Source organism: Emys orbicularis, chromosome 1 (genome assembly GCF_028017835.1).
Source record: "Emys orbicularis isolate rEmyOrb1 chromosome 1, rEmyOrb1.hap1, whole genome shotgun sequence".
NCBI lineage: Eukaryota > Metazoa > Chordata > Testudines > Emydidae > Emys > Emys orbicularis.
Window position 1 is genome coordinate 240,989,165 of NC_088683.1, and position 24,950 is coordinate 241,014,114.

At 41.4% G+C, this 24,950-nt stretch overlaps 1 protein-coding gene across 1 annotated transcript in view; it reads left to right on the top strand.

Annotated features, from left to right (window-relative positions):
* Positions 1 to 22,556, top strand: part of PRKX (protein kinase cAMP-dependent X-linked catalytic subunit) — a 128,472-nt gene extending 105,916 nt beyond the window's left edge. The window contains exons 7-8 of the mRNA XM_065408647.1: positions 15,335 to 15,412; positions 22,431 to 22,556. Coding sequence (XP_065264719.1) covers positions 15,335 to 15,412; positions 22,431 to 22,556 — 204 coding nt within the window. The remainder of the gene's footprint in view (positions 1 to 15,334; positions 15,413 to 22,430) is intronic.
* Positions 22,557 to 24,950: the final 2,394 nt, after the last annotated feature.

A 24,950-nucleotide genomic window follows, 5' to 3' on the forward strand; every position in this document is an offset into this window, starting at 1 on the left:
CCAGTATCTTCTGGGCAGAGTTGCGGGAAGAGCTACACATTCTGCTGGAGGAGATCTAAGACGCTCAACATAAGCTGCTGGATATATTTCACTGATTTGTGCCAAGTAGAGTTGCTCTACCAATCAATGATGCCATATTTGAGCCAGATAGAACTGTTTGGCATATGCCGGCCACATGTACGCAGAGGCAGAGAAATGCTTCTAAGTACTGGCCAAGGGGTCTGAGTTTCTTTTTTCACCCTCCCCATCCCCCCAATACACTTGTGGTCCAGGCAGTGACTGAACGGGCTAGGCAGAAGCATCCATGCTCCACCCCATCTGACAGGGAAGGTAAGCGGTTGGACCTTTTGGGCCACAAGGTCTTCTCAGGCAGCCTTAAATTCAGGATCTTGAATTATCAGGCATTATTTGCCAAATACGATTTCCTCTTACAGCCAATTGGAGGACGTTGCTGAAAAACTGCCACAATAAGACCGGGCCTGCTTTTAAGCAATAATACAGGAGGGGAAGTTAGTAGCAAGAACATTGCTTAATTCAGCGGTGGACACAACAGATACTTCATCGCGTCCTATGGCCACAGGCATAGTCATGATGAGGGACTTGTGGCTCCATTCTTCTGGTTTTCCCAGGGAGGTACAAAACGCTATCAAAGACCTCTCTTTCGTTGCATCACATCTTTTCAACCAGAAGATGTATGACTCCTTCCATGCCATCAAGGATTTGAGCTATACTTTGTTCCTTGGGCACACCTGCGCCAAAGCGTAAATTCCACCACCCACTGCCCCCACAGCATTAAACAACTTCCCAATTTTTCCATCAGAGGCCTTACGAGCCATCAAGGAAGCATCAAAAGACTCAAAGATTTCGTCTGTGGGGCCCGTCCTCGCAACCTTCCTCCTTCCAGTTACAACCCCCCACAGAAGAGAGATTTCTGTCAACCACCTGAGCTGCAACCATACAACCACCTCACCTCCTTTGGGGGGGGTCATCTGACACTCTTCATACCAGCTTAGAGTGCAATAATAATGAACAAGTGGTTACTAAATGTTATCCACTATAGCTATATGATCTAGTTCATCACTCTGCCTCATCCAGAGCCCAATCTCTCCTCAAGGACCAGTCTCATGACAGCATGCTTGCCATAGAGGTGGACTCTTTACTACAAAAAGGGGCAACAGAGTGGGTGTGACGGGCTGGATCACAGAAACCCCCTGGGAGCTGCCACCTGATGTGCCAAGACTACCTCTGCTCCTGTTTTCCCTGCCAGCTCAGGACTCCAGCACCCTGTCTTGCTGAGCCAGACACTCCCGTCTGCTCCAACAAAGACCCAGGGTTTGAATTACTTGCCCCAAAGCTGCAGATTTACCTGAAAGCAGCTCACAGAAGTGTGCTTGTCTTTAGCACTCAGATGCCCAACTCCCAAAGGGGTCTAAACCCAAATAAATCCGTTTTACCCTGTATAAAGCTTATGCAGGGTAAACTCATAAATTGTTCGCCCTCTATAACACTGATAGAGAGATATGCACAATTGTTTGCTCCCCCAGGTATTAATACATACTCTGAGTTAATTAAGAAGTAAAAAGTGATGTTATTAAATACAGAAAGTAGAATTTAAGTGGTTCCAAGTAGTAACAGACAGAACCAAGTAAGTCACCAAGCAAAATAAAATAAAATGCGCACATCTATGTCTAATCAAACTGAATACAGATAAGATCCTCACCAGTTCCAGAATGCTCCCTTTTACAGACTAATCTCCTTTTAGCCTGGATCCAGCAATCACTCACATCCCTTTGTTCCAGTTTCTTCCAAGTATCCTGGGGGGGTGGGGGGTGGAGAGGCTCCCTTTTTAGCCAGCTGAAGACCAAATGGAGGGGACTCCCATGGGTTTAAATAGACTCTCTCTTGTGGGTGGAAACTCCCCTCCTCACTCCTATGCAAAGTCCAGCTCCAAGTTGGAGTTTAGCAGTCACCTGGGCAAGTCACATGTCCATGCATGACTCAGTTTTTACAGGTAGCATTCATTGTTCACCTTGAACATCCTCAAGTAGACTTCTTATGTGGATTGGAGCATTCCAAGATCCATTGTCCTTTAAGTGTTTCTTGATTAGGTACTTAATTTCAACATTCCTTTCTCCAGGAACTGACCAAATGCTCTACTAAGGTTATTTTGAAATCAAGCCAGTACACAGCCAACATTCATAAAGTTGAATACAAAAATGATACATGCATGCAAATAGGATTAATACATTCAGTAGATCATAACCTTTACGGAGATATGTTACATGGCATATGTAACATAAAACACATTCTAAGCATATTTCCATAGAGCCTTATGGGAGGAACTGTCACAGTGGGTTCCTCTGGAATATCGAGGGATGGGGTTTTATTCAACTTAATTCCTGATACCGAAAAAGAAAGGCGGATGGAGACCAATTCTGGACCTCCATCTAAGTTGCTTCATCTGTAAATCCGATTTTTGTATGGTGATGTTAGCCGCGAACATCCTATCATTAGAAGAAGGCATGTAGTTTACAGCTCCTGATATTCAGGAAGCTTATTTTCACATAGATATCAATCTGGCCCACAGATGGTTCCTGTGGTACACAATTGGCCCGTAGCATTTTCAGTACAGATTCCTGCTGTTTGGACTCACCACTGCTCCCAGGGTCTTTACCAAGGCTTTCTCCATCGTAGCAGCCTACCTCAAGGATTATGGGATCCTTGTATTCCCCTAGCTTGATGACTGGCTCCTAGCGGTGCGGTCCGAGACGAAGCTCAGCTTTTAGCCCCCAAGTTGCTTGGACTCCTTTCTTCCCTCTGAGTCAGGTTCCAGACTTTGCAGGAAATCATAGCCTGCATAGTCAACAGTCCTTCTGTCTTGGCCAAGACCTGCCTATCCCTCCTTGGTCATGTGGACTCATGTACATACGTCACTGCCTCCACTCACCTCCAGATGTGGCTTCAGAGAGTTTACTTACCCAGGCGCCACACCATGGATCTTATGCTGACAGTTCCCTCATGGTACTATCTTCCCTCCAGTGGTGGACAAACCTACAGTGGCTTTGTGTGGGAGTCCTTTTTCTCTTCCTCCTTGAACAGGACTATCATCACTGACACGTCCCTCATAGGAGGGGACCATGCATTGGAGACCACATGACACAGGGACCACTGACTACTCGGGAATCCAGGATACACGTCAACATTCTGGAACTCAGAGTGTGATAAGGAGGACATGCCAAGCATTTCTTCCATCCATCAGGCCCCATCACGTCCTTATGTTGGACAACACCATCACTGTTTATTGCATCAATAAATGGGGGCACAAAGTTCACCACTCTGTGCACAGAGGCATCCTCTCTAGAATGGGCATGTTCGTCAGACGTGCAAAACATCCTTTTGAGCAGCAAGAAAGAGTCCACTAGGGCATTCCTACTGGGACAAGTGAAAATGCTTCGCTTCCTGGGCCTAACAGAAGGGGCTTTCCCCAGAAGCAGTGGAGATTCCCCTCCTTTTAGACTCCCTCCTGTCTTTGAGGGCATCGGGTCTTGCCCTCAACTCTCTCAAAGTACACCTGGCAGCGATTAGCGCCTTCCCCACTCTCCTTCCTCTCCTTCCCCCCAGTGGAAGGACATTCTGTCTTTAGACACCACTGACTGCTGGGTTTTGAAAGGCCTCATCAGAACCTTCCCACCCATTCAACGCACTGTGCCCTGGTGGAACCTCAACCTAATTCTCCTAGTACTAACGAAACTGCCATTCAATCGACTGGCTTCATGCTCCATGTTTCTCCTTTCCATGAAAGTTGCCTTCCTTGTGGCTATTACTTCGTCGAGAAGGGTAGGTGAACTTGGGACCATGATGGCTAACCCTCCTTTCACCACTTTCCATAAAGATAGTCTCTCTGCACCTGCATCTGAAATTTTTGCCAAAGGTCGTCTTCCAGTCTTCTCAATCAGCCCATTCACTTACCTGCTTTCTTTCTGAAGCCGCATGCCTCAGAAGAGGAATAACGACTCTATTCTCTCAATGTCGGTTGGGCCTTGGCCTTCTAGACCAAGGAAAGACCAGTAAATCTCCTAGACTGTTGCAATAGCTGAAAAAATTAGAGGTCAGGCAGTCTCTACACAGATAATCTCCAAGTGGATTTCAGGGTGCATTACACTCTATTGGCTACACTGCTCTACAGCCAAAATGCTTCTGAAATAAATGTAGTCAAACTTTACTAATTCTGGGTCACTGAGAACGAAAATGATGCTTAAAATTGTTGATTGGCTCTAGTTTTCAAGATATGCTATTAGGTCAGTATATACAACACTTGACTTAGGAATGGCGGAGGATAAGTGAGTTATAAAGGGAAGGGATCTCAATTTAAACCAGAAATGACTAAAATACATCTTTGACTGGATCTATGAATAAATCTATGACTGGGTTTGGACAGTACTTGCTTTTTAGGCAAAACAATGAATGATGCAATCTGAAGCTGGTATTGCGTCATACATGATATGAATTGCATCATGTTATTCCTAGAAGTCATGGATGATGCAATCATAACGAAGCTTACATCACTCTGCTGAACAAATTGCCCTATATCAGCTCTAGAAATCATACAGTGTCGTGCTCTCTTATTTGTCAGTGTTGGATTTTGCAAAGGGACACATTTCTGTTTAGCCAAAGTGAGCAGAGATGCCTCGTACTTGTGTGAACAGTGCAGATAACTTCTGCTATGTTTGTGGTGAAGTGACTTTTGCATCACAAAAGCGCAGTATAACCACTATGGTTAAGAAAGCCTATCACCTTTCTTTTGGCTGCAAAATTGGAGATCAGGACAAGAGGTGGGCCCCACCCATATGCTGCAACACTTGTGCAACAAATCTTCGCCAGTGGTTGAACAGGAAAAGGAAATCTATGCCTTTTGCAGTGCCAATGATTTGAAGAGAGCCAACAGATCATACCAGCAATTGTTACTTCTGCATGGTGCCTCCAGTTGGGAAAGGTGTGTCAAAGAAGAAAAAGGTGGACTGTGCATTATCCAAACATTCCATCAGCTATACGCCCAGTACCCCACGGAGAAGGACTGCCGGTTCCTGATGCACCAGAATCATTCTCACTTGAGTCAGACGAGGATGAAACTTCTGGTCCTGCACCATCAATGTCACAGGACCCACATTTTCTCCCATCCTCCTCCTCTGAACCACACCTCATAACACAAGGTGAACTGAATGACCTTGTCAGGGATTTGGAACTACCCAAGAGTAAGGAAGAGCTGTTGGGCTCCAGACTACAGCAGTGGAATCTCCTGGCAGGTGATGTTAGGGTTTCCATGTTCCGTGACCGTCAAAAGGATCTTGTCCCATTCTTCTTCATGGAAGGTGATCTTGTAGCCTGCAACAACATCGATGGTGTGATGGCAGCCCTCAACATCGTTCACGATCCAGATGAGTGGAGACTGTTCATTGGATTCATCGAGGACGAATCTTAAAGCTGTTTTACTGCATAATGGCAATGTTTTGCCATCAATTCCAGTTGGTCATGCAGTCCCTATGAAGGAAACCTATGACAACATGAAACAACTTTTGAGGTGCAAAAACTATGACCAACATCAGTGGCAGCTTTGTGGCGATTTGAAGGTTGTTGCTCTCTTGCTTGGTCTGCAGACTGGATACACAAAGTACTGCTGTTTTCTCTGCGAATGGGATAGTCGTGCAAGAGATTCCCACTACATCAAGAAAGATTGGCCACTCCGACAGTCATTGGAGCCTGGGAGGAAAAGTGTTCAGCATCCACCACTTGTTGAATCAAGGAAGATTTTGTTACCACCCTTACACATCAAGCTGGGTCTGACGAAGAACTTTGTCAAGGCCATTGACAAAACACAAGCAGCTTTCCAGTACCTCCGTGGAAAATTTCCAAGGTTAAGTGAAGCTAAGATAAAGGAAGGTGTCTTTGTTGGTCCTCAGATTCGTGAACTTCTTCGAGATGATGCATTTGACCATGCACTGCGTGGCAAGGAAAAGACGGCATGGAAAACCTTCCAGTTAGTGGCAATAAATTTTCTCGGAAACAACAAGGCAGACAACTACAGGTTGTTGGTGGAAAACCTCCTCAAGGCATACAAAAGCCTTGGTTGCAACATGTCACTAAAGATACATTTTTTGCATTCTCATCTAGATTTTTTTCCACCGAACTGCGGAGCAGTGAGCGACGAGCCCGGCGAGCGATTTCACCAGGACATTGCAACAATGGAGAAATGCTATCAGGGCAAATGGAGCCCATCAATGCTTGCAGACTATTGCTGGACAGTGACAAGAGATGCTCCATTTAATGAATACAAGCGACAAGCCAAGAAGCGCCGAGTAGACACTGAATAGGACTAAACTATGTACATAATAGTTTTTTGCCTTTTGTTTCATAATAAATTTTATTTATATAACCCTTTTGCTGATTTTTAAAGTGTTACATAAACAGGACAGGTGAAATATTATCATGTAAAGCAACCATAAACACATGAAACACCTAGGTTTACAATTTATTATTAAAACTCTACTATCTACACCATATACATAGACATAAAATGTAAAAACTTAAATATCTTAGAAACAGTAGCTAATCAGTTGTTTTAATTGTCATATTTGAATTCAGCACATCAAAATACATAATAAATAGCACATTTTATCTCTGAAGCAGACGACTTCTCAAAAATTGTAGACCAGTGCTATCGGGACTGCCTCCACCCTCTACAAGAGCCCTGACTTTAACCATTATGTGCCTTTCTGGGACATATGTAGAGTGGCCACATGGAGTTGAGCACATCCCTTTGCTATGCATTACGCCTTGGTGCAGGAGTAGGCAGCGGAGCTGTCCTCCACTCAACCATTCCGTCTTCATCCTCGCACCCTCCTCCGGTTTAGGTACTGTTTGTTAATCACCCTCAGTGGAATACCATGGGGACCGTCGCTCAAAGAAGAGGAGGAAGTTACTTACCTGTAACTGCAGGTTCTTCGAGCTGTATGGTCCCTATCTATATTCGACTTTCTGTCCTCCCTCCCCTCTGCTGTAGGTCTGTTGGATTTGTGGTCAAGGAATTGGAGACACAGCCAGTTCACCCAGCCCTTTATCACCTCAGACAAAACCATTAATCTAAGCAAGGGCGCTACTACTTTCAAAATCTCCAGCTCTGGATGCATGGTGACCATGCATAAACCCTTAGTGGAATACAGATAGGAACCACACATCTCAAGTCTCCAGTTACAGGTAAGTAACCTCCTCTTCTTAATGTCACGAGAGCATCAATCTTTGAATAGAAAATCTTCTCCTCAAGGTCACTGGCTAAACCACCTATGCTAGACTACCAAGAGGATCCAGAACCAGAGGCCAGGCAATGCGAGCACCCTGTAACATAACCAGAGGACCTCTGGTCTTTGTTTCTTGGTGAAGCAAAAAGCTTGGCACCTTCACTGGCACCTGATGGCTTTAAATCATTCCAGGAGCTCCTTGTGAGGATTGCTGAGTCTGTGGAGAGAGAGACATCAGTTATATCTTGAAAAATCCCACAAGTTGTTTGATATTTGGTCAGCTTCGGGTTCAGCCAGGATCACTCCCATAAGTCAGGAACCCAGCTAAGGTCCTATGGTAGACTCCAGCCATGATAACGCCTACTGTACAACAGCTTGAGAAAAGGTACCAAGTACCACCAATGGGATTTGAGTACTTCTGTATTCACTGTAACCTAGGCTCCTTAGTCATGTCAGCTATATACGAGAACATCTGAGTGAGAGTTACTCCCAAGAGCAAGGTGGTTCTGAGTTCTAAGTTCATTCTAAAGGTGGTCCTGGAGTTTCACCTACATCAGTTTATTAACCTACCAGTTTTCTTCCTGAACCATGTTTGATGGCAGGAGAGAAGAAGCTACATATTTTGAATATTTCTAGAGCCTTTATCTATTATCTTGACAGGACCAAACCTTTTAAACCTTTTCCCCAGCCGTTTTGTGGCTACATGTGGCTCTATGAAGCAAGCTCATTGAAGCTAATTTCTAGGGGGATCAATTAATGTATCTTCACTTGTTATCAATTAGATGATAAGCATCTTCTTCTGAACATGAAAGCATACTCTAGTAGGGCACAGGCACCATCTTTGACCTGCTTCAGAAATGTGCCACTGTCTAAGATTTGCAAAGTAGCAATGTGGAACAAACCCACAGACACTTGTCAAATTTTATGCGCTTGATGTGCGCGCTAGATCTGATGCCAAGGTCAGGACAGCAGGACTTCAATAGTCAATTGACTAATCCAGCTGCAATTCCTCACTGACCTTGTCCAGGGAGGATGCTAGTTATCAATCACCTACAGTGGAATCCACACTGACTAGAACGTCTCAAAGAACCACAGTTACTTTAGGGTAAATAACTGTTCTTTTGTAAAAGGCTCTGATCCAGAAAAGCACTTAAGCCTGTGCTTAAGTTCTTATGTGTAAATAGTCCCATTTAAATAATTTTATCAGCTCACAGTACCAATCCCAAATCCACATTTGTGGGACTACTCAGAAGCTTAAAGTTAAGCATACAGATCCATGTTTTGCTGGATCAGCTCCAAGATAGAGAGAAGCTAGTTTTTTTTCCCCATACTTATTGCTCATGACATTTACTTAAAAAGAAAATTAAATCTGTGCAAAAACAAACTACTGTTCTAAAGAGAGAAAGTGACACACAACCAAAAGAGTTAATCTGTAATAAAAAGTCTATTTACAGGAAAGAGTAATAATTTATGTATCTAGAATATAACATACATTGAAAGCTTGAGAAATGCAGCTCTAAAAACATTTTAAAAGGTCATTTTAAGAGCAATTATTTTCTAAATCAAAAGTCTCCAATTTACATTAGAAAATCGACCACCTGGTTTCCAACTGTTGATGGGAAATGATGGACATCTGTGCAAGTGTATTAACAAAACAACACTGTTGTACATGGCACGTATTGCCTTTTATGCACAGTACAATCTTTTAGCGTAAAAGGCCACAGAGGCCTAGCATGACCTCAAGTAAGACTAATAAAGAGCAGTATGCTAGGGTTTCAAAACTGAAGTAGTGCTTGTAAGTTAACTATAGTTCAAGCCTTGTTTGGCACCATATTTCCCAAGAAGTAAATTATTTAGCAATGTGATCAATTAAGAAAGTTATACAGAAAAAATAAAAATAGAGACATATCTGCAAGAAAAAGCTGTACATAGAAACAAATCAGGACATCTATTGAGACCTGAGGGACTGATCTGATAGAGCACTTGAGCTGAGGGTAGCAGTGGGAATGGCCAAGTGGAAGGTAATACTTAGGGAAGTAAGCATATCCAATATAAGATGTCTTGAAAACCTAAAATAAGATTTTGTTTTCATAGCAGAAGATGGAAGTAGTTAGTGCTAAAAACATTTTGGAACATTTCATTCCTTTTAGCCTTCAGGGAGGAATGAAGACAACTGTTAAGTCCATTATGTACTATATATTTATAGGCTTAGTTTTCATGTCCAGCATATGAAGTAGGCTAAAAATCTCTTTGGTGCCAATGTGTACGTGTAAGAAATAATGCCATATATTTGCATTTAAGTATAATTTATCAGTGATGGAGAAAGTATGAAGGTTTGAAACCGCAGATGCAAAGATCTATTAGAATTCTAGCTTAATTGATTTAAAATGTATACATTTATAAGGCCAGACACTTACAACTAACAGTTTGTTGCTGTCAGCACTAAATCTCTGCTTTAGCCATTGTTGGGCATAAGCATGTGAATGAGTACTGAGATTGGGCCAAGTAAAATTAGTCATGGGCAAGACAATTACAATCATTTTATTTATTAGGATATAAAGTACATCTGAAGTTCAGTGCATTTTCATAAACGTCACAAATTACTGTTCGAACAGTACTGCACTGTGAAATTGAGAAGCTTTGGATATAGTATTAGGTTACCACAGTTTCTCAGTGCTAGCAGTGAAGATCAAGTGTGGTAGAATTGCTATAGTAACTGGGGAAAGAGAAATGTTCCATTTTTTTGCACAGTATGATGGAAACCTCACTAATGCTCCTTACTGCAAAATTCTGTAGTTTCACTTTTCAGAAACGGTTATTGCAGTATCAGGTCACATGGATGTACACCAACCAGTTTCCATTACAGATGTGTCAAATTCTAGCTACAGAAACTGGATGACTCTTTGGGTGTTCATAGGGAAAGTTAAGCAGTGGAAGATTTTAGTTTTGTCTCCTTTTGACAGACTAAAAAAGAAATTGAAGAGCAACTAGCAAAAAAACACAGAAGTGCAAAAAAAAAAAGTACATCAGAAGCAGGAAGCCTGCCAAACAATCAGTGGTCCTCTGGATGAACAAATTGCTAAAGGAGCACTCAAGGAAGACAAGGCCATTGCAAAGAAGAGGATGTGAGGGAGATTCCCATACCTGAGTCATTCTTTCTAGATATGAAGAATGGTCCCAGATTGAGGTGTCATAGATGAGGTTTTGGAGCAATTTGATAAATTAAAGAGAAATAAGTCATGAGGACCAGATGTTCACCCAAGAGTTCTGAAGGAACTTAGCTATGAAACTGTAGAACTGCTAACTGTCGTATGTAACTTATCGTTTAAATCTGCCTCTGTACCAGATGGCCAGAGGAAAAATACAAAGAGGGCAAATCTCAGCCCTCTCTGGAACCAGGAGATCAGTCATTCCTTACTTTTACACCTGTTTAGTTCATTAAATTTCCCTTCCCAATACTATTGTGCAGCTTGTGGATCTTAGACTTGTTTCAGAACCTAGAACTAACTGTTAACTGAGTCAAATGCTTGCTGACCGCATACAGAGCTTCATTAATCTGTCTGTTTCTCTACTGACCTTGGGAGAGCCTTCCTCTAAGTAAAGGTGTAAGTAATCAGTCCAGTTGTTTCAGGCTCATTACTTTTTGTCTTTTTTCCCCTTGAGGTGAATTCCTGAGCTCCTTTTCTAGTACAGAGCCCCTAGCTGCTTTTCATGCACATTGGAGCTGATCAAACCTGGAACTTCACTGATAATTATCCTCTCCTCCCTTCCACTGCCCCCCCTCCCGGTATCCTTCATGTCATGGGCTCAGCGCTCAATTGTCATTAAGGGGATGTCTCTGTCTGATATGAAGTATGTTGTGACAATAATTGTCTGGTTTATTGAAGTCCCTGTAGAGAGCAGAAGAGATCAGGGTAGTGCTCTCACCTAAAGGCAAGAGCTGTTGGAAAGACCCTGTTTGCCTTACCTGGGGTGTTAATTGCAGTGTTGTTGTAGCTGTGTTGGTCCCAGGATATTAGCGAGACAAGGTGGGTGAGATAAAGTATTTTTTTGGACCAGCTTCTTTTAGTGAAAGAGAGAAGCTTTCAGGCTACACAGCTCTTCAGTTCTGGGAAAGGTAAGGCAGGTCAGTCTCTTCCAGACATACAACATGGTACTCCACAGAGTATGGCATCTGATGTTTTTCTGATATCCAGATGCAGCTTCCAACCATGGATATCTTTACTTCTCTAATGAACACCAGGGATTTTTTTTAACCCTTATCTTACCTAAGGCTTTACATCTATGATGTACCTTGAAGACTTTGCACCAGCTATTTAACACATCTGACTTGTCTCAAGATGCCTTTCAGTCCTATGATCACAGGTCTCATGCAGCTGTATATATCCTCCCCTGAACTCTCCCCCCTCCCCCCCAAAAGAGAGAGACTTGGGTCTATCCTCATGCCTCCTCTGTGGCCAAGATGGACCTGATTTGCAGATCCCCCCTACCGCAGGTCCCCAGCCTTCTTTCTCAGGAATCAAAGTACCTCCCCAGATCTCTAGCCCCCAGTTCCTGTGATTAGATGCAATATAGGTTAATGGTCCAATGGGAAGAGACCTCATGGATTCAACAAGGTTTTCACTGGAGAAAGCATGAAGCTTGTTATGACTGCCCAGTGTAATTGTGGCTGGATAACTTGCTCCTTTTGATGTTTGAATATTTGTCTTGGAAATGCACTTTCAGCTTGAATTGTTTGGTTAGTGGTATAAGGTAGTGGTTCTCAACCAGGGGTACATTTACCCCTAGGGGTACGTAGAGGTCTTCCAAGGGGTATGTCAACTCATCTAGGTATTTGCCTAGTTTTACAACAGGCTACATAAAAAGCACTAGCAAAGTCAGTACAAACTAAAAGTTCATAGACAATTATTTGTTTATACTGCTGTATATACTATACACTGAAATTTAAGTACAATATTTATATTCCAATTGATTTATAATTATATGGTAAAAATGAGAAAGTAAGCAATTTTTCAGTAATAGTGTTCTGTGACACTTTTAAAAAATATTTGTGTCTTATTTTGTAAGTTTTTAAGTGAGGTGAAACTTGCGGGTACACAAGACAAATCAGACTCTTGAAAGGGGTACAGTAGTCGGGAAAGGTTGAGTCACTGGTATAAGGTCAGCAGTGTCAAAGAAGCAACCTGCTGTGGTGGGTAATTCTTGGAAGAAGTTTAGATAAACGGATTGAAATTTAGACCAACAGTGTGTGAGGTCTTGTGGTGTCCAAATTCTGGTGCAGTTAGGAGCCAAGCAAAGATTCTTCCATGTAGTTTAGAAAAAAATACAACATTTGGAGAATGATGGAGCTTCTTTCATGTGACAATGATCTTTCATTCAAGAGATGGGCCACTCCCACGCTGGTTTGATTCCATGTCTGGTTGAGTGGATTCTTATGGTTCCCTCAAATCCTAGCTTGCAAGAAATGCCCGAACTGAGGATTATTTTCTAGTTCTGTATGTTAATTAAGTTAGGACTAATTTCACCATTATCCTTAAAATGGTGTGTGTGTTTCTTTTGCAGGGTTTAGGGCAAACTACTGTTAAAGGAAGATGGCTAGAGACAAAACCTAAAAACAGAGAAGTGTTAAGGGTTGTGCTCCACTAATAACTCATCTTCCTGTGTAAACCTTAAAGGATTTTTTTTTTAAAAAAGTGGAAAATCAACACTTTTAAATATTCATTTAGTACTCTTGCACATTAGTGAGCCTGTTGTCTTTTCTTCTACAATTCTGTCTTGGTATATGCTAACTTTATTTTTTCTTACCTCTCTCTAATGAAATTGCCCTAGTTACATGAAACTCAAGGTGCTAATATAAAGAAGACTAATGCCCACAGCAATTAGTTTTTGACTTTTCCATAGTGAGGCATTTATTAGAATAATTTTCTTGTGGATTATATCCCCTTTGGGTCACAGTCACAAAACATATGTTGCAATTGCCTGTAGGGAAGAGTCATATTAGGACAGTATTTAATGTGTTTTTACCTGCCGTTATTTCAGTTTAGCAACTGGAAATGAGAGCTGGCACTATGTGACCAGACAGCTCTCCATAGACCATCAGATCATTAGACCACCAGTGGATTAGCAGGCCACAGTTTTAGGATTGCTGGTTGATGAAGTACATACCCCTCATTAAAATCATTTGCATAGCTATCTCTATACTGTATATCTGAAAAAAATATTTTCAAAGTTCTTAATATTGGTTTCTTATTTTTTTTTCCGGGTGGTTTTGATTTAAATCAGTAATCGGGAAGACTCGATTTAATCCTGGTTTTCTACATAAAAGTGCATTCTTGTTGGTTGTTATAACCTTAATACATGTTTTTCACAAGTCAGAGATAGATGTAGGTTACATTTTTAGAAGGTACACACTATACATTTTTAAACAGGTGATTTATTTTGAAAACTTTTCAGATTAGCTTTACAGCTATATCCGAAAATGAATGAATGTTTGGTTATTTCATTTACCAATGGTCATTGAAGCAGATAGTTCACCTCCCAATGACTTCATAAATATCTCCAGTTCAACAGGTTGATCATTAATATTTGGAGGATTTTCTTGCCATGTTGTATTAGGAGGAGAACGTCACCAGACAGACATTTACATTGTTTTATTTAACTAAAACAACAACATTAAGTATTCTGGATTTTTTTTCTTCAACAGCAAACATACAATAATTTAACAAAACAAGCGTATGTCCCTCGCTTCTCACATTTATCTCCAGACTTCTCCTGTCCAGCTCTATTCCACCCCCAACAATCTTCTATTCATTGAACTTTTTGAAACTTTGCACTTTTAGAGAGAGGTAAGGGATTGACTCTGTGTACACAAATTTGCAGAGGGACAATAGAGTTGAGGTCTGTTATTTCTCGCCTCTATATATTTATTTATTTATTTAAAAACATGTTTGCTGTTAACAAGCATGTTACCTCTGGAGACAAAAATCCACAGTTTGAGAACTGCAAAACTAAGCATCTCTGATGGTATCTTCTAGACAGAGCACTGACTCCCATTGGGTAGATAGAAAAAATAATCTAAATCATCTATACAGTAGGCTGTGGAACCCCTTAAAATTGGGTCCCTAATCCATGAACTATTGGAATTCATTTACAAAACTTTTCTTAAACATTACATGAATATACTGTCTCATACTATAGAATTAGAATTTATAATCCCTATTCCATGATGAGATACATTATAGCTCAAAGGTATCTTAATTAAAACTATCTTTAGATAGGTTTTTTTTTCCTCAAAAAGCATTTTAGCAAAAAAAAAAAAAAAAAAAAAAAATCCAATTGATTTTTATCCACCCTGATTTTTTTAGCAGCATTACTTTACTTTTCTCTGTTCACCTTTCACAAGTGGTAAAGTGCCAGGAGGGAGAGGATATTGGAGAGAATATACCCCCTCAACCCGAACCTGGGTATGGGGATGCTCCACACACTCTCATGTCCTTGTACAACGTGTTTGAGATCTTGGGTGCCACTGGATCTGTGTCAATGCAGATCCCCTCATCCCTTTTCTGGACTACCTTAATACCCTATGCAGAGCCAGGCCAGGACCCTTGCTGTGGGTACAGACACCACTCCATCTATTCCTCACCACCTTCCTTTGCAGCCCAAGCTGGGGGCTTATGTGGTCCACAGGGCTTTGCACTGGCCCTTCATGCCACTGAGAAATCTTGTCCAAGGTGTATAACTAGAGTTAAAAGCTTTTCAGAAATAAAATAGCTGCTTATATTATAAATGAGTGAATTTGTGTAGTATCTAATTTTTTATGCTCACTGGTTATTTAATGCCCTTGTGAAAGCTTTGAAATGTTTTTCATATTTCCCTTCATATTATAGGGTTATGGATGACTTCTGGGCTTCTGTGAATTTTTTAATATAAAGTTTGAACTTGAGGGGGGCGAGAGAACAGCTATAATGAAATACATAGGTTAAGGTTTTATGGCATACACATTATCTTATAATCTTTTGTTTGTTTTTTGGTTTTATTTAAAGAATGGAGCAGATGATGTGAAAAGGCATCGGTGGTTCAGGTCTATAGACTGGGATGCTGTACCTCAAAGAAAACTAAAGGTATTTTGTACAAAAATCATATGTAGGCTATGGTAATCAAAAATCATCCATGCAAAATTTCTTCTGATACTATATAGGTGTATAATGTTGCATGTGTATTCAGTTAAGATCTATTACAGAATAATTTGAAATATATAGTCATATGATGCATATTGATTCTTTAAAAAGATATGCTTTTCACTAGTCCATATTTAACATATGCCAAATTGGTGTGGGTTTACATTACAAAATCCCTTAAATAATCCGAAAATTATGTCCTGTATTACATACATATGTCTCATTTCACAAGAACTAGTTAATAGCTGTTTTTCAAAAATAATTAGAAAACCACCTCTACCCCGATATAACGCGACCCGATATAACATGAATTCAGATATAAAGCGGTAAAGCAGCACTCTAGGGGGGCGAGGCTGTGCACTCCAGCGGATCAAAGCAAGTTCGATATAACACGGTTTCACCTATAATGCAGTAAGATTTTTTGGCGCCCGAGGACAGCGTTATATTGGGGTAGAGATGTATTTTATTCTGGGTTTGAGTCTCGCTGCTAAGTTTCAGTGCAGAGAAATCTTTAAATAAAATGTAAAGCATCTAGGGGGAAAATGAATTTATTAAAATTCTAACAGATACAGCAGCACTAAATTCAGCCAGTATAGAGGAGCAAATGTATGTAAAAGATACCAATATTTGAAGATGCTAATTTAAGTTATTTTGCAGGTGAAACGTCTTCCTTTTCCTTTTAAAAAAGAAAAAAGTTCCAGGTGGTACAATTCCACTTAATTATTAGTAATGTGATTTATTCCACCACATAATGTCAGTCAAGTGCTACTCAGATACATTTCTGCTTGCTTGCTTATGTATATATGTATGTATGTATGTATGTGAAGCAGTAAACTTCTAGATAGAATTTCTGGATGGAATCATTGAAACTTCTTTAGAGCAAAGAGATTATCGATTTTTTGCTCTGTTTCATGTGGATGTTGTTTAAAGAGAAACCATATGTGGCTGTTTTATGTTAGAACCCTTAAAGCTTAACTTAAGATGTTTTATCCATATGCATTCATCTCATATTTTTCAAATTCTCTGCTTTAGAACATTTGGGCAAGCAAAACTGTGAATTTGGGGACACAATTCAGAAAGAGAATATGTTTTAAAAAGTATATAGTACTTAGAATTGAACATATCTGCATGAGAACTGTACTACTGAGATACTTTTAACAGAAGGACACATTTACTTGCCTATTATATTAAGCCAATTAATACCCAGATAAAAGATATATGAGCGCACTGAATGTTAGAGAGGAAAGCCTCAAGTCCAAACAGCCTTGATATTCTTCGAATAGCCCATCGTTTGGGCTATTCAAATACTGAATCCCAAGTTTGTGGTGTTCTAAATAAGGCATGATTAGTTCCTGTGAACTTCGACACTACACCTTATTGTCACTAGAAAAGATGCAACCATATCACAAACACTCCTACTGTAGACACGGCTTATGTTTGCAAAAAAGTACTTTTGTCAGTATAGCTTGTACCAGTTCTCTGTTAATCCTTAACTGAAAAAAACCAATATAACTCTGTCTACCCCAGGACTCTTGCTAGTATGAAAATGCCACCAAAAATCACACTCCCTAACTGATGTTAATATACTGGCAAAAGTTTCTAATGTAGAGCTGCCGTCAGTGTTTTTGATGGGTTAACGTATGCATAGCTGTTCTTCTGGAGACAAAGGAAAGTCTATAAAAATTTGTAAGACCTTACACTTGAATATTTTTGATTTGAGAATCTGAATACAGAGAATTATTTTCTCATGGTATATAAGCTTTGTTGGTATGGGTTGTTCTTTTACTAAGAAAATCAATTATAAATGTGTAGTTTGGGGAAGAGGGAACAGGATAATAAATATAGAAAAGTAAATTGAGGCTAGGATTTTAAAAGGATCTTAAAGGAGTTAGGCATCTATAACCCATTGAAATACAATGGGAGTTGAGTGCCTAAATCCCTTAGGCCCCTTAAAAATCCCCAGCCTCAATTAATTCCCTTTTCTGTATTTATCATCCTGTTTCCTCTTTTCCCATAACACTTTTTTAAGATCCTTTTAGAATCCCAACCTAAAACTGAATCCAAGCAACTCCTTCCTCACCTTCATCCATCATCACAAAGGAAAAAAAAAAAAAGTTGAAGGGGAGGCGAATGGATTTTGTAGTTCATTATGCCTTTAATCAAAATGCTAAGCTCTTGTCTGTGAACCTCTTATATGAAATCCATTCATGCTTCTTCCGAAAAACCCATAAAATTAAATCTGTGGGGTGGGACTCGTGGGAGAAGGTTTCTTCATCCTATCTTGATTCTGGGACTGGAAGTTATTGGTTTCAGCTATGTTAATAATACACAGTAGATTCACAGATCTGCATAATGTATTATGAAAAGCATCTCATTCTGATGCCACCTGGGAGAGGACTACTACATTTTTCCTGCCAATCTGACCAGTGGAGCTAAAAAGCCAAAGGGGAGGAGCAGTACCGAGCATACTGGGCCGCCCATCTCCCCCTCTTCCCCCGATACATGCAGCGTCCCCCCCCGGCCGCACCCACGGCATCCCCCCGGCCGTGGGTGCATCCCCCCGGCATCCCTCAGCCGCTCCCCCGCCACCCAAGTTTTTGACCTGGACAGGTCGCGGGCCATGAATTTTTGTTTACTGCCCATCATTAGGGTTGCCAACTTTCTACTTGCAGGAGGCAGTGAAGGCTCCAACTGGGGATGCGGGCTCTGGGGTGGGGCATGGGATGAGGGGTTTGGGGTGCCGGAGGAAGTTCAGGGCTGGGGCGGTGGAGCTGAGGGGCTTGGCATATGGGAGGGGCTCTGGGCTGAGGCAGGGGGTTGGGGTGTAGGAGGAGGTACAGGCTCTGGGGTGGGGGGTGGGCTTTGATATGTGGCTGGGGATGAGGGGTTTGGGGTTCAGGAGGGTGCTCCGGGCTGGGACTTGAGGGGTTGGAGGGTGGCAGGGGGGATCAGAGCTGGGCCAGGGGGTTGGGGCACGGGAGGGGGTGAGGGGTTCAGGCTGAGTCGGGTTCCGGAAGCAGCAGCATGTCCCACTGTCACGTTGCACTCCGTATGTTTTATAAAAATATGTTTATAAGTGTTGATATGATGTAACTGGAATATGCTTTATGCAAAAGATCTCTTGTAAGGTATCATTACAAAGCTTATAATCTACAAAGTGTGGTCATCCTATTTGTATGAATGTATCATTCTTGTATCTAAAACTAGAAATATGAAATATAACTCTGAGGTCCTATTGTAATTATGCAAAGTGTGGGCCATTAATGGTGGTTTGGAATCTTGATGGCTCCCATTAACTAGGACAATTGGTTGTAGATGGCTCTGTTTACTTGTAAGCCTTCCTGTATACCTGTGTGCCACGAGTGGGTAATGAAGTCTTACAGTGACATGTGATCCTGTCCCCTGAACTGGAATCCATCTTAAACCTGGTGCTTTTCCATTTAGAAGGAGGGGTGGGGACCCAGAGAGACAAAGGATTCCCACCTTGTGCCAAAGCTATAAAAGGGGTGGAACAGAACAAAGGGGGCTGCCAGTCATGAGAAATCCCCTAGTTACCGCCTGAGCTGGAATTAGCAAGGATTGTACCGGGGAAAGGATTGGGCCCAGACTAGGAAGAAGTCTAGTCTGTAAAAGAAGCTTATTGGAACATCTCTGAGGGTGAGATTTATCTGTAATGAGTTTCTTAATGTATTAGGCTTAGACTTGTGTGTTTTGTTTTATTTTGCTTGGTAACTTACTTTGTTCTGTCTGTTATTATTTGAAACCACTTAAATCCTACTTTTTATACTTAATAAAATCACTTTTGTTTATTAATTAACCCAAAGTAAGTGATTAATACTGGGGGGAGCAAACAGCTGTGCATATCTCTCTATCAGTGTTATAGAGGGTGCACAATTTATTAGTTTACCCTGTAATAGCTTTATACAGAGTAAAACAGATATATTTGGGGTTTGGATCTCATTGGGAACTGGGTGTCTGAGTGCTGGAGACAGAAGTACTTGCTGAGCTGTTTTCAGTTAGTCTGCAGCTTTGGGGGTGTGGACCAGACCTGGGTGTGTGTTTTCAGCTGGCTAGCATGTCTGGCTCAACAAGGCAGGCTTCTGGAGTCCCAAGCTGGCAGGGAAAACAGGCTCAGAGGCAAATTCAGCACATCAGGTGACAGTCCCAAGGGGCTCTCTGTGACCGAACTCAACACACACCCCTCTGGCTCCTACGCGGAGGTGCAGCCAGGTGGCTCTGCGTGCTGCTCTGTCTGCAGGCACCGCCCCCTCCGCTCCCATTGGCCGCAGTTTCCAACCAATGGGAGCTGCGGGGGTGGCCTTGGGGCAGGGGCAGTATGCAGTGCCACCTGGCTGCCCTTATGTGTAGGAGCCGGAGGGGGGACTTGCCGGCTGCTTCCTGCCAGCTGCATAGTGCGGAGGCTAGCAGGGAGCCTGCCAGCCCCACCTCACAGTGCCACCACACAGACAGTCAATGGCGCGGTCAGCAGTGCTGACTGAAGCTGCCAGGATCTCTTTTTGACTCAATGTTCCAGTTGAAAACCTGACACCTGGTCACCCTACCCATGACCTGTCTATGAATACTAAAAATACCCGTGACTAAAATGTAGCCTTACTTATATGAGTACCACCGTTTCCCCCCCCCCCCCAGTTCCATATTGATCACATGACTTTGGATGTAACATTGAAATAATTAAGGAAAACCATCTATATCCCATATCTAACAGGAATAATCTTAATTTCAGAATGTTTTCATAACATTTCCTGAAGGAATTAATAATAATGTTCTGATCTGTTAATGGCTTATAACAAATTATATGAATAAAGCTTTATATTAGGCGGTTTGACAGTCCAGTGCCTTTGCAATGCCAAGCAGAAGATGCAGGTTTGATTCACAATGCTAAATTTGCTCCCTAGGTAGTAGAGGATGGGGGTTGTGTGAGAGAAGGCAACATCTGTTTGCTGTACAAAAACCCTTCTGGCTAATGAAAGAGAGAGATAAAGGGCGCCCCATTCTGTACTTCAGGCCCAGAAGGAGAGTAGGCTGGTGATTATGTGCTAGATGTAAGACAGGGAAGGCTATGGAGACTGGGGATCCCCAGGCCAATATTAGAAATTCAAAGGACCTTCAGGGGAAGCTAAGAACAGATGGTTCCTCACAATATCTCCACATTTGCTTTAAAAGTTCTACTGGGATGAAATAAATACTTTTATTAATAAAACATTGTAAAATCAGCATTTTATGATGTGGCTACTTTTTCTTAAAATAAAAAGTAACTTGAACTGCTGTAATTTGAAGTGCTGAAAGCTTTTCTCCTGCATGGGTTTATTGCCAGACTAGAAAAAGCATAGGATATGAATGACGTGAAGTATCTGAGTGAAAAATTTGAATGCACTTACAAGCAATCAGTTTGATAGGTTTGGGGTGTTTTCTAAGCCAAAAAAAAAATTATGCAAATCTCTCTTGAGGAGTGGTTGGAAAGAGACACATTTGTTGCCAGCAAAAGGACCTGCTGATGTCATCATGGCAAGGACATATTAAAAATACATTAATATTTAATGTGACCAAATCACTGCTTGATACTCAGCAGGAAAAGGTCATATTATATTTAACTCTCTGAAATTTTAGTCACTAAGCAATTAGTCAAAGCTTCCAAGAATGTTCTGTTACAATCTAATCTCTTTACTGTATTACTAAGGTGCCCTTCACCATAGTATGTAAGCACTGTGCAACAATTGAGAAGCCTTGAGCATGCCTACAAATGATTATAAAATCATCTCCCTTCTTTCCTAATTATTTTAAGAGGGGTGCAGGAGAGTATTTATTTGTTTTTATCCTTTCTTACTACTTTCTTTACCTTGTCCTTTCTCTCATGATGTTTGTTCATTTCTTTTTGTCTCCTGCTTTTCCTTCCCAGTTACCCCATTAATGTTAAGGAATACCACCACAGGAGCAAGCCTTTTGCCATATGTAATAATTGGCCTACTTTATTTATGGATATTGCCCGGTATAGAGTCAGTGCTAAGATGCCCATTGACCCTTAGAGAGAGTTAAGATGTGACTATTGATGGTGATCAAATCTCTAGGAGAAAACAGATGAGTTAAGGATGGAGCTTCAGCCTTTATGTAATCTTTGTACTCTCTTGGGTTTAATTCAGAGTCAACATTATTCCAGAGCATTTTTCTTAGCTCTGCTCATCCTTCTATCAAAAATTAAATCACAGAAAATTTATTCTTTCTTAATAGCGGCATCATATCTGAAAATATGAATGCCCCTCTAAAATCATTCAAAGTACTGCTGTCAGGAACCTCTTCCTGTCTCATTGCACAGACCACATCAGCCCCCCTCCACCCTCACGTCTGTCCCTTTATCCTAGACAAACTTCTGGTCTTCATCTTTAAGGTCCTTCAGCATTTAGCCTGGACCTATTAGGCCTACTAGGTTGTTGAACCATTGATTCCTGCCTTCCTTCTACCAGTGATAGCAACCTAGAGCACTTGCTTCTCCCTCAGCCACTCCCATCCCAACTCTTCATGAATGGGAGAAAAACTCCTAGTTAAATCCATAAATCTTACCCTTCAATTCTCTACTCACAAATCACTTCTTCCATAATGTATTGAGTAACTTGCACCCTGATAACAGTATGCAAGTGGCAGTTGTAAATAGTGTCCCTGATTATGTAATTCTTAGCCAATCTTATTTTGTTATCCTGTTCCCCTCATCCCCCACCCCCCACATTTTTCTCTTTTCCTCCTGTTGTCTGGTATTTTAGACTGCAAGTCCTTTGAGCAGGGACTGTCACTTGCTGTTTGTACAACATTTACAATGTGGGCACCAACCTGATTGGCCTCTAGGCACTACTACAGTATGTGTTCAAAAAGACGATGACGAATAACTAATTGAGATAATTATTGTGGTATGAAACATCTATTTCATTTTTGTATATTTATTTCTCATCAGCCTCCAATAGTGCCGAAGGTATCCAATGATGGAGATACATCTAATTTTGAAGCTTATCCTGAAGATGACTGGAACAAAACCCCTCCTGTAGCCCCTAAAGATCTAGAAATTTTCCAGAACTTCTGAGGGCGGACAACCAAATTCGGCAAGGTATTCGGCCTTCATCTTTGTCAGCTGTAACCTTAGTAAAATAGCAGCATGTAGTATGTATGTTGAAATTCAGTAGGAAATGTCGGTTTGTACAACAGAGCCTTATGCAGAACAAAAAGTGCTACCAGATTTGCCCGTTACTTTGGGGTATGCTCATTTATTATAGTTACTCTTCTGGGTTGGGGTTCGTAATTCTATCAATGTACTGCCTGTGTCACTTGTGTTCTCATATGGAGCTCTACTTCTGCAAGTTCCCTCCCAATGGAGCTATCTTGCAGGACCTAGGTTCACCAGGGCTGGGTTCTTCCAGCCCCAGAATCCGACGAACACACACACACACGTGTCTGAGAGTACCGGGTTAATCAGCACTCCCAAGCTGACCCCTTATATGTCCCTGGACTCAGCAGACTGGGTTGAGCAGCACTTTCAAGCTACCACCCTCATATGTCCCAGGTTCAGCACGTGCCTATCCCCACTTTCATGTTACAATTGTTCTGGTAGTAACCCACTTGATGAGCAAACCCCACAGGATTTTTGGGTGCTGCAGGGATCTTTAGCTTAGGTACGAGGAGCATTGCTGCAGAGCGAATGAGAGAGCCAAAAAACACCCACGATGGGGGGGAGGGCAGGGCAGAGAGGGAAGCAGCCAGCTTAACCATGAACATTATGTATTGCCATGTAATAACCATAGGGGAGCCAAACAAACAAAACAGTTATAATATTAAATCGAACTTAAATTGATTATAAAAGTCAGGTTTAGAAAACTATAACTGATCACACAAGTCAGGGTCAGAAGGCTATACCTAGAGAGAGAGGGAGAGGGAGAGTGAGCTGGGTTCTCACCACTATATGAAGCTTGAATCAATCGGGCGTCCAAGGTGGTAGTGGTAGCTGAGGGTCCAGAGTGCTGGAGACAGGCAGAGCCCCCAGCATGATCAGTCAGGAGAAGATGAAGTCCCAGTGGAACTGATGCAGATTTTCGATCCAAGCATCAGAACACATACTTGAGCATGGGTGGGATATTTGTAGGGACAGAACAATCGTTCAAGGGAGAACACTGGATTTGTTTATGGGTAAACTGATGGCTCAAGGGAGTATACCAAAATTGTATTGTATTCAGGCTAGACAATAGGAACTGATCATTCCTGGCTATGGGTGGTGTTCCTTTGAGGGAGGTCACAATGCAATTAGGCAGCTTCAGTATTTTGGATACCAATAAAGGATTTATTACTAGAATAGGTCTGATCACTACTGAGCTGGGTGTGTGCAGGCGTGGGTTCATTAGCCTCTAGAGCAGAGATCATGCAGTGATTCCCAGCTTTTCTGGTCCCTGGGTTCAGTGCGTTTCTTGCCTTGGAATCTCTGTTCTCCATTCAGTCTGCTAATGGGGATGCCTCCCTGTCCCATCCTTGATGCAAATGAGGCGAGGGGAGTTTCCTTAATCCTGTCACCCTTGTCCCAGGGGTTTAGGTGTGTCTCCCACCACCTTTTCATTGCTTGTTGTAAGTCTTTCTTCTGATCGGCTTTGGTTCAAGCAGAGGCTGGGTGGGGGGAAGGTCTTTCATGAGTCAGACAGGCTGGATACTGCACTCTGGTTCCCCAAGAACACAGAGCTGACAGGTAACAACAGCTTCTGATTATTTAATCACATAGCTATAAAATTCACCTGGCTCTTTTTAAGATTCAGTTAGGGTGAGAAAAATGGAGACGGGTAAGGAGAATTGCTGTTAAAGAATAGCTGGACTAATGTATAGTAAATATATAAATAATACGAAGTATAGTAGATGAAGAGATACTAGATAAGTTTATAGATGAGGTGGTCCAAGTATTTGTATGTCCCTATTTTCACAGCATTGTAATCTTAACTATACTTGTCCGGAACTTGGCATTCTTTTAAACTTTTTTTTTTCTTTTAGTTTTATGTTGGAAACTGGAAGATGTTTGAAGTGGTATTCGCAAGTTTGCAAAGAAGAACTGAGTTCATACATGAAGACATTCTTTGACATGTAGGAGAGTGTTATCACATTCATATGTGCACATTAGTAGATAAATATTTAAACAATTGGCAGGCAAGTGAGACTCATTTTAACTGTATAGAATTGGCATTAGTTTAGCAAATTGTGATACTGAAAGTCTACTCTAGTAGATTCATGAAAAATTCTATCTTGTAGTTTTTTAACTTGTTTTAGTGTTAGTTTCCTGCTATGCTCAGATCCTTTTTGCATAGTTAACGCATAGACTTAATTTTATAAGTTTATACTAAACTTGTGTAATTAAAAGCACAAATTAGTATATATGTATATAATGATTACATACAACTAAAGCACAGGAACTGTGCAAAGATGTAAATTTTTGTACTTTGCAGAGTCT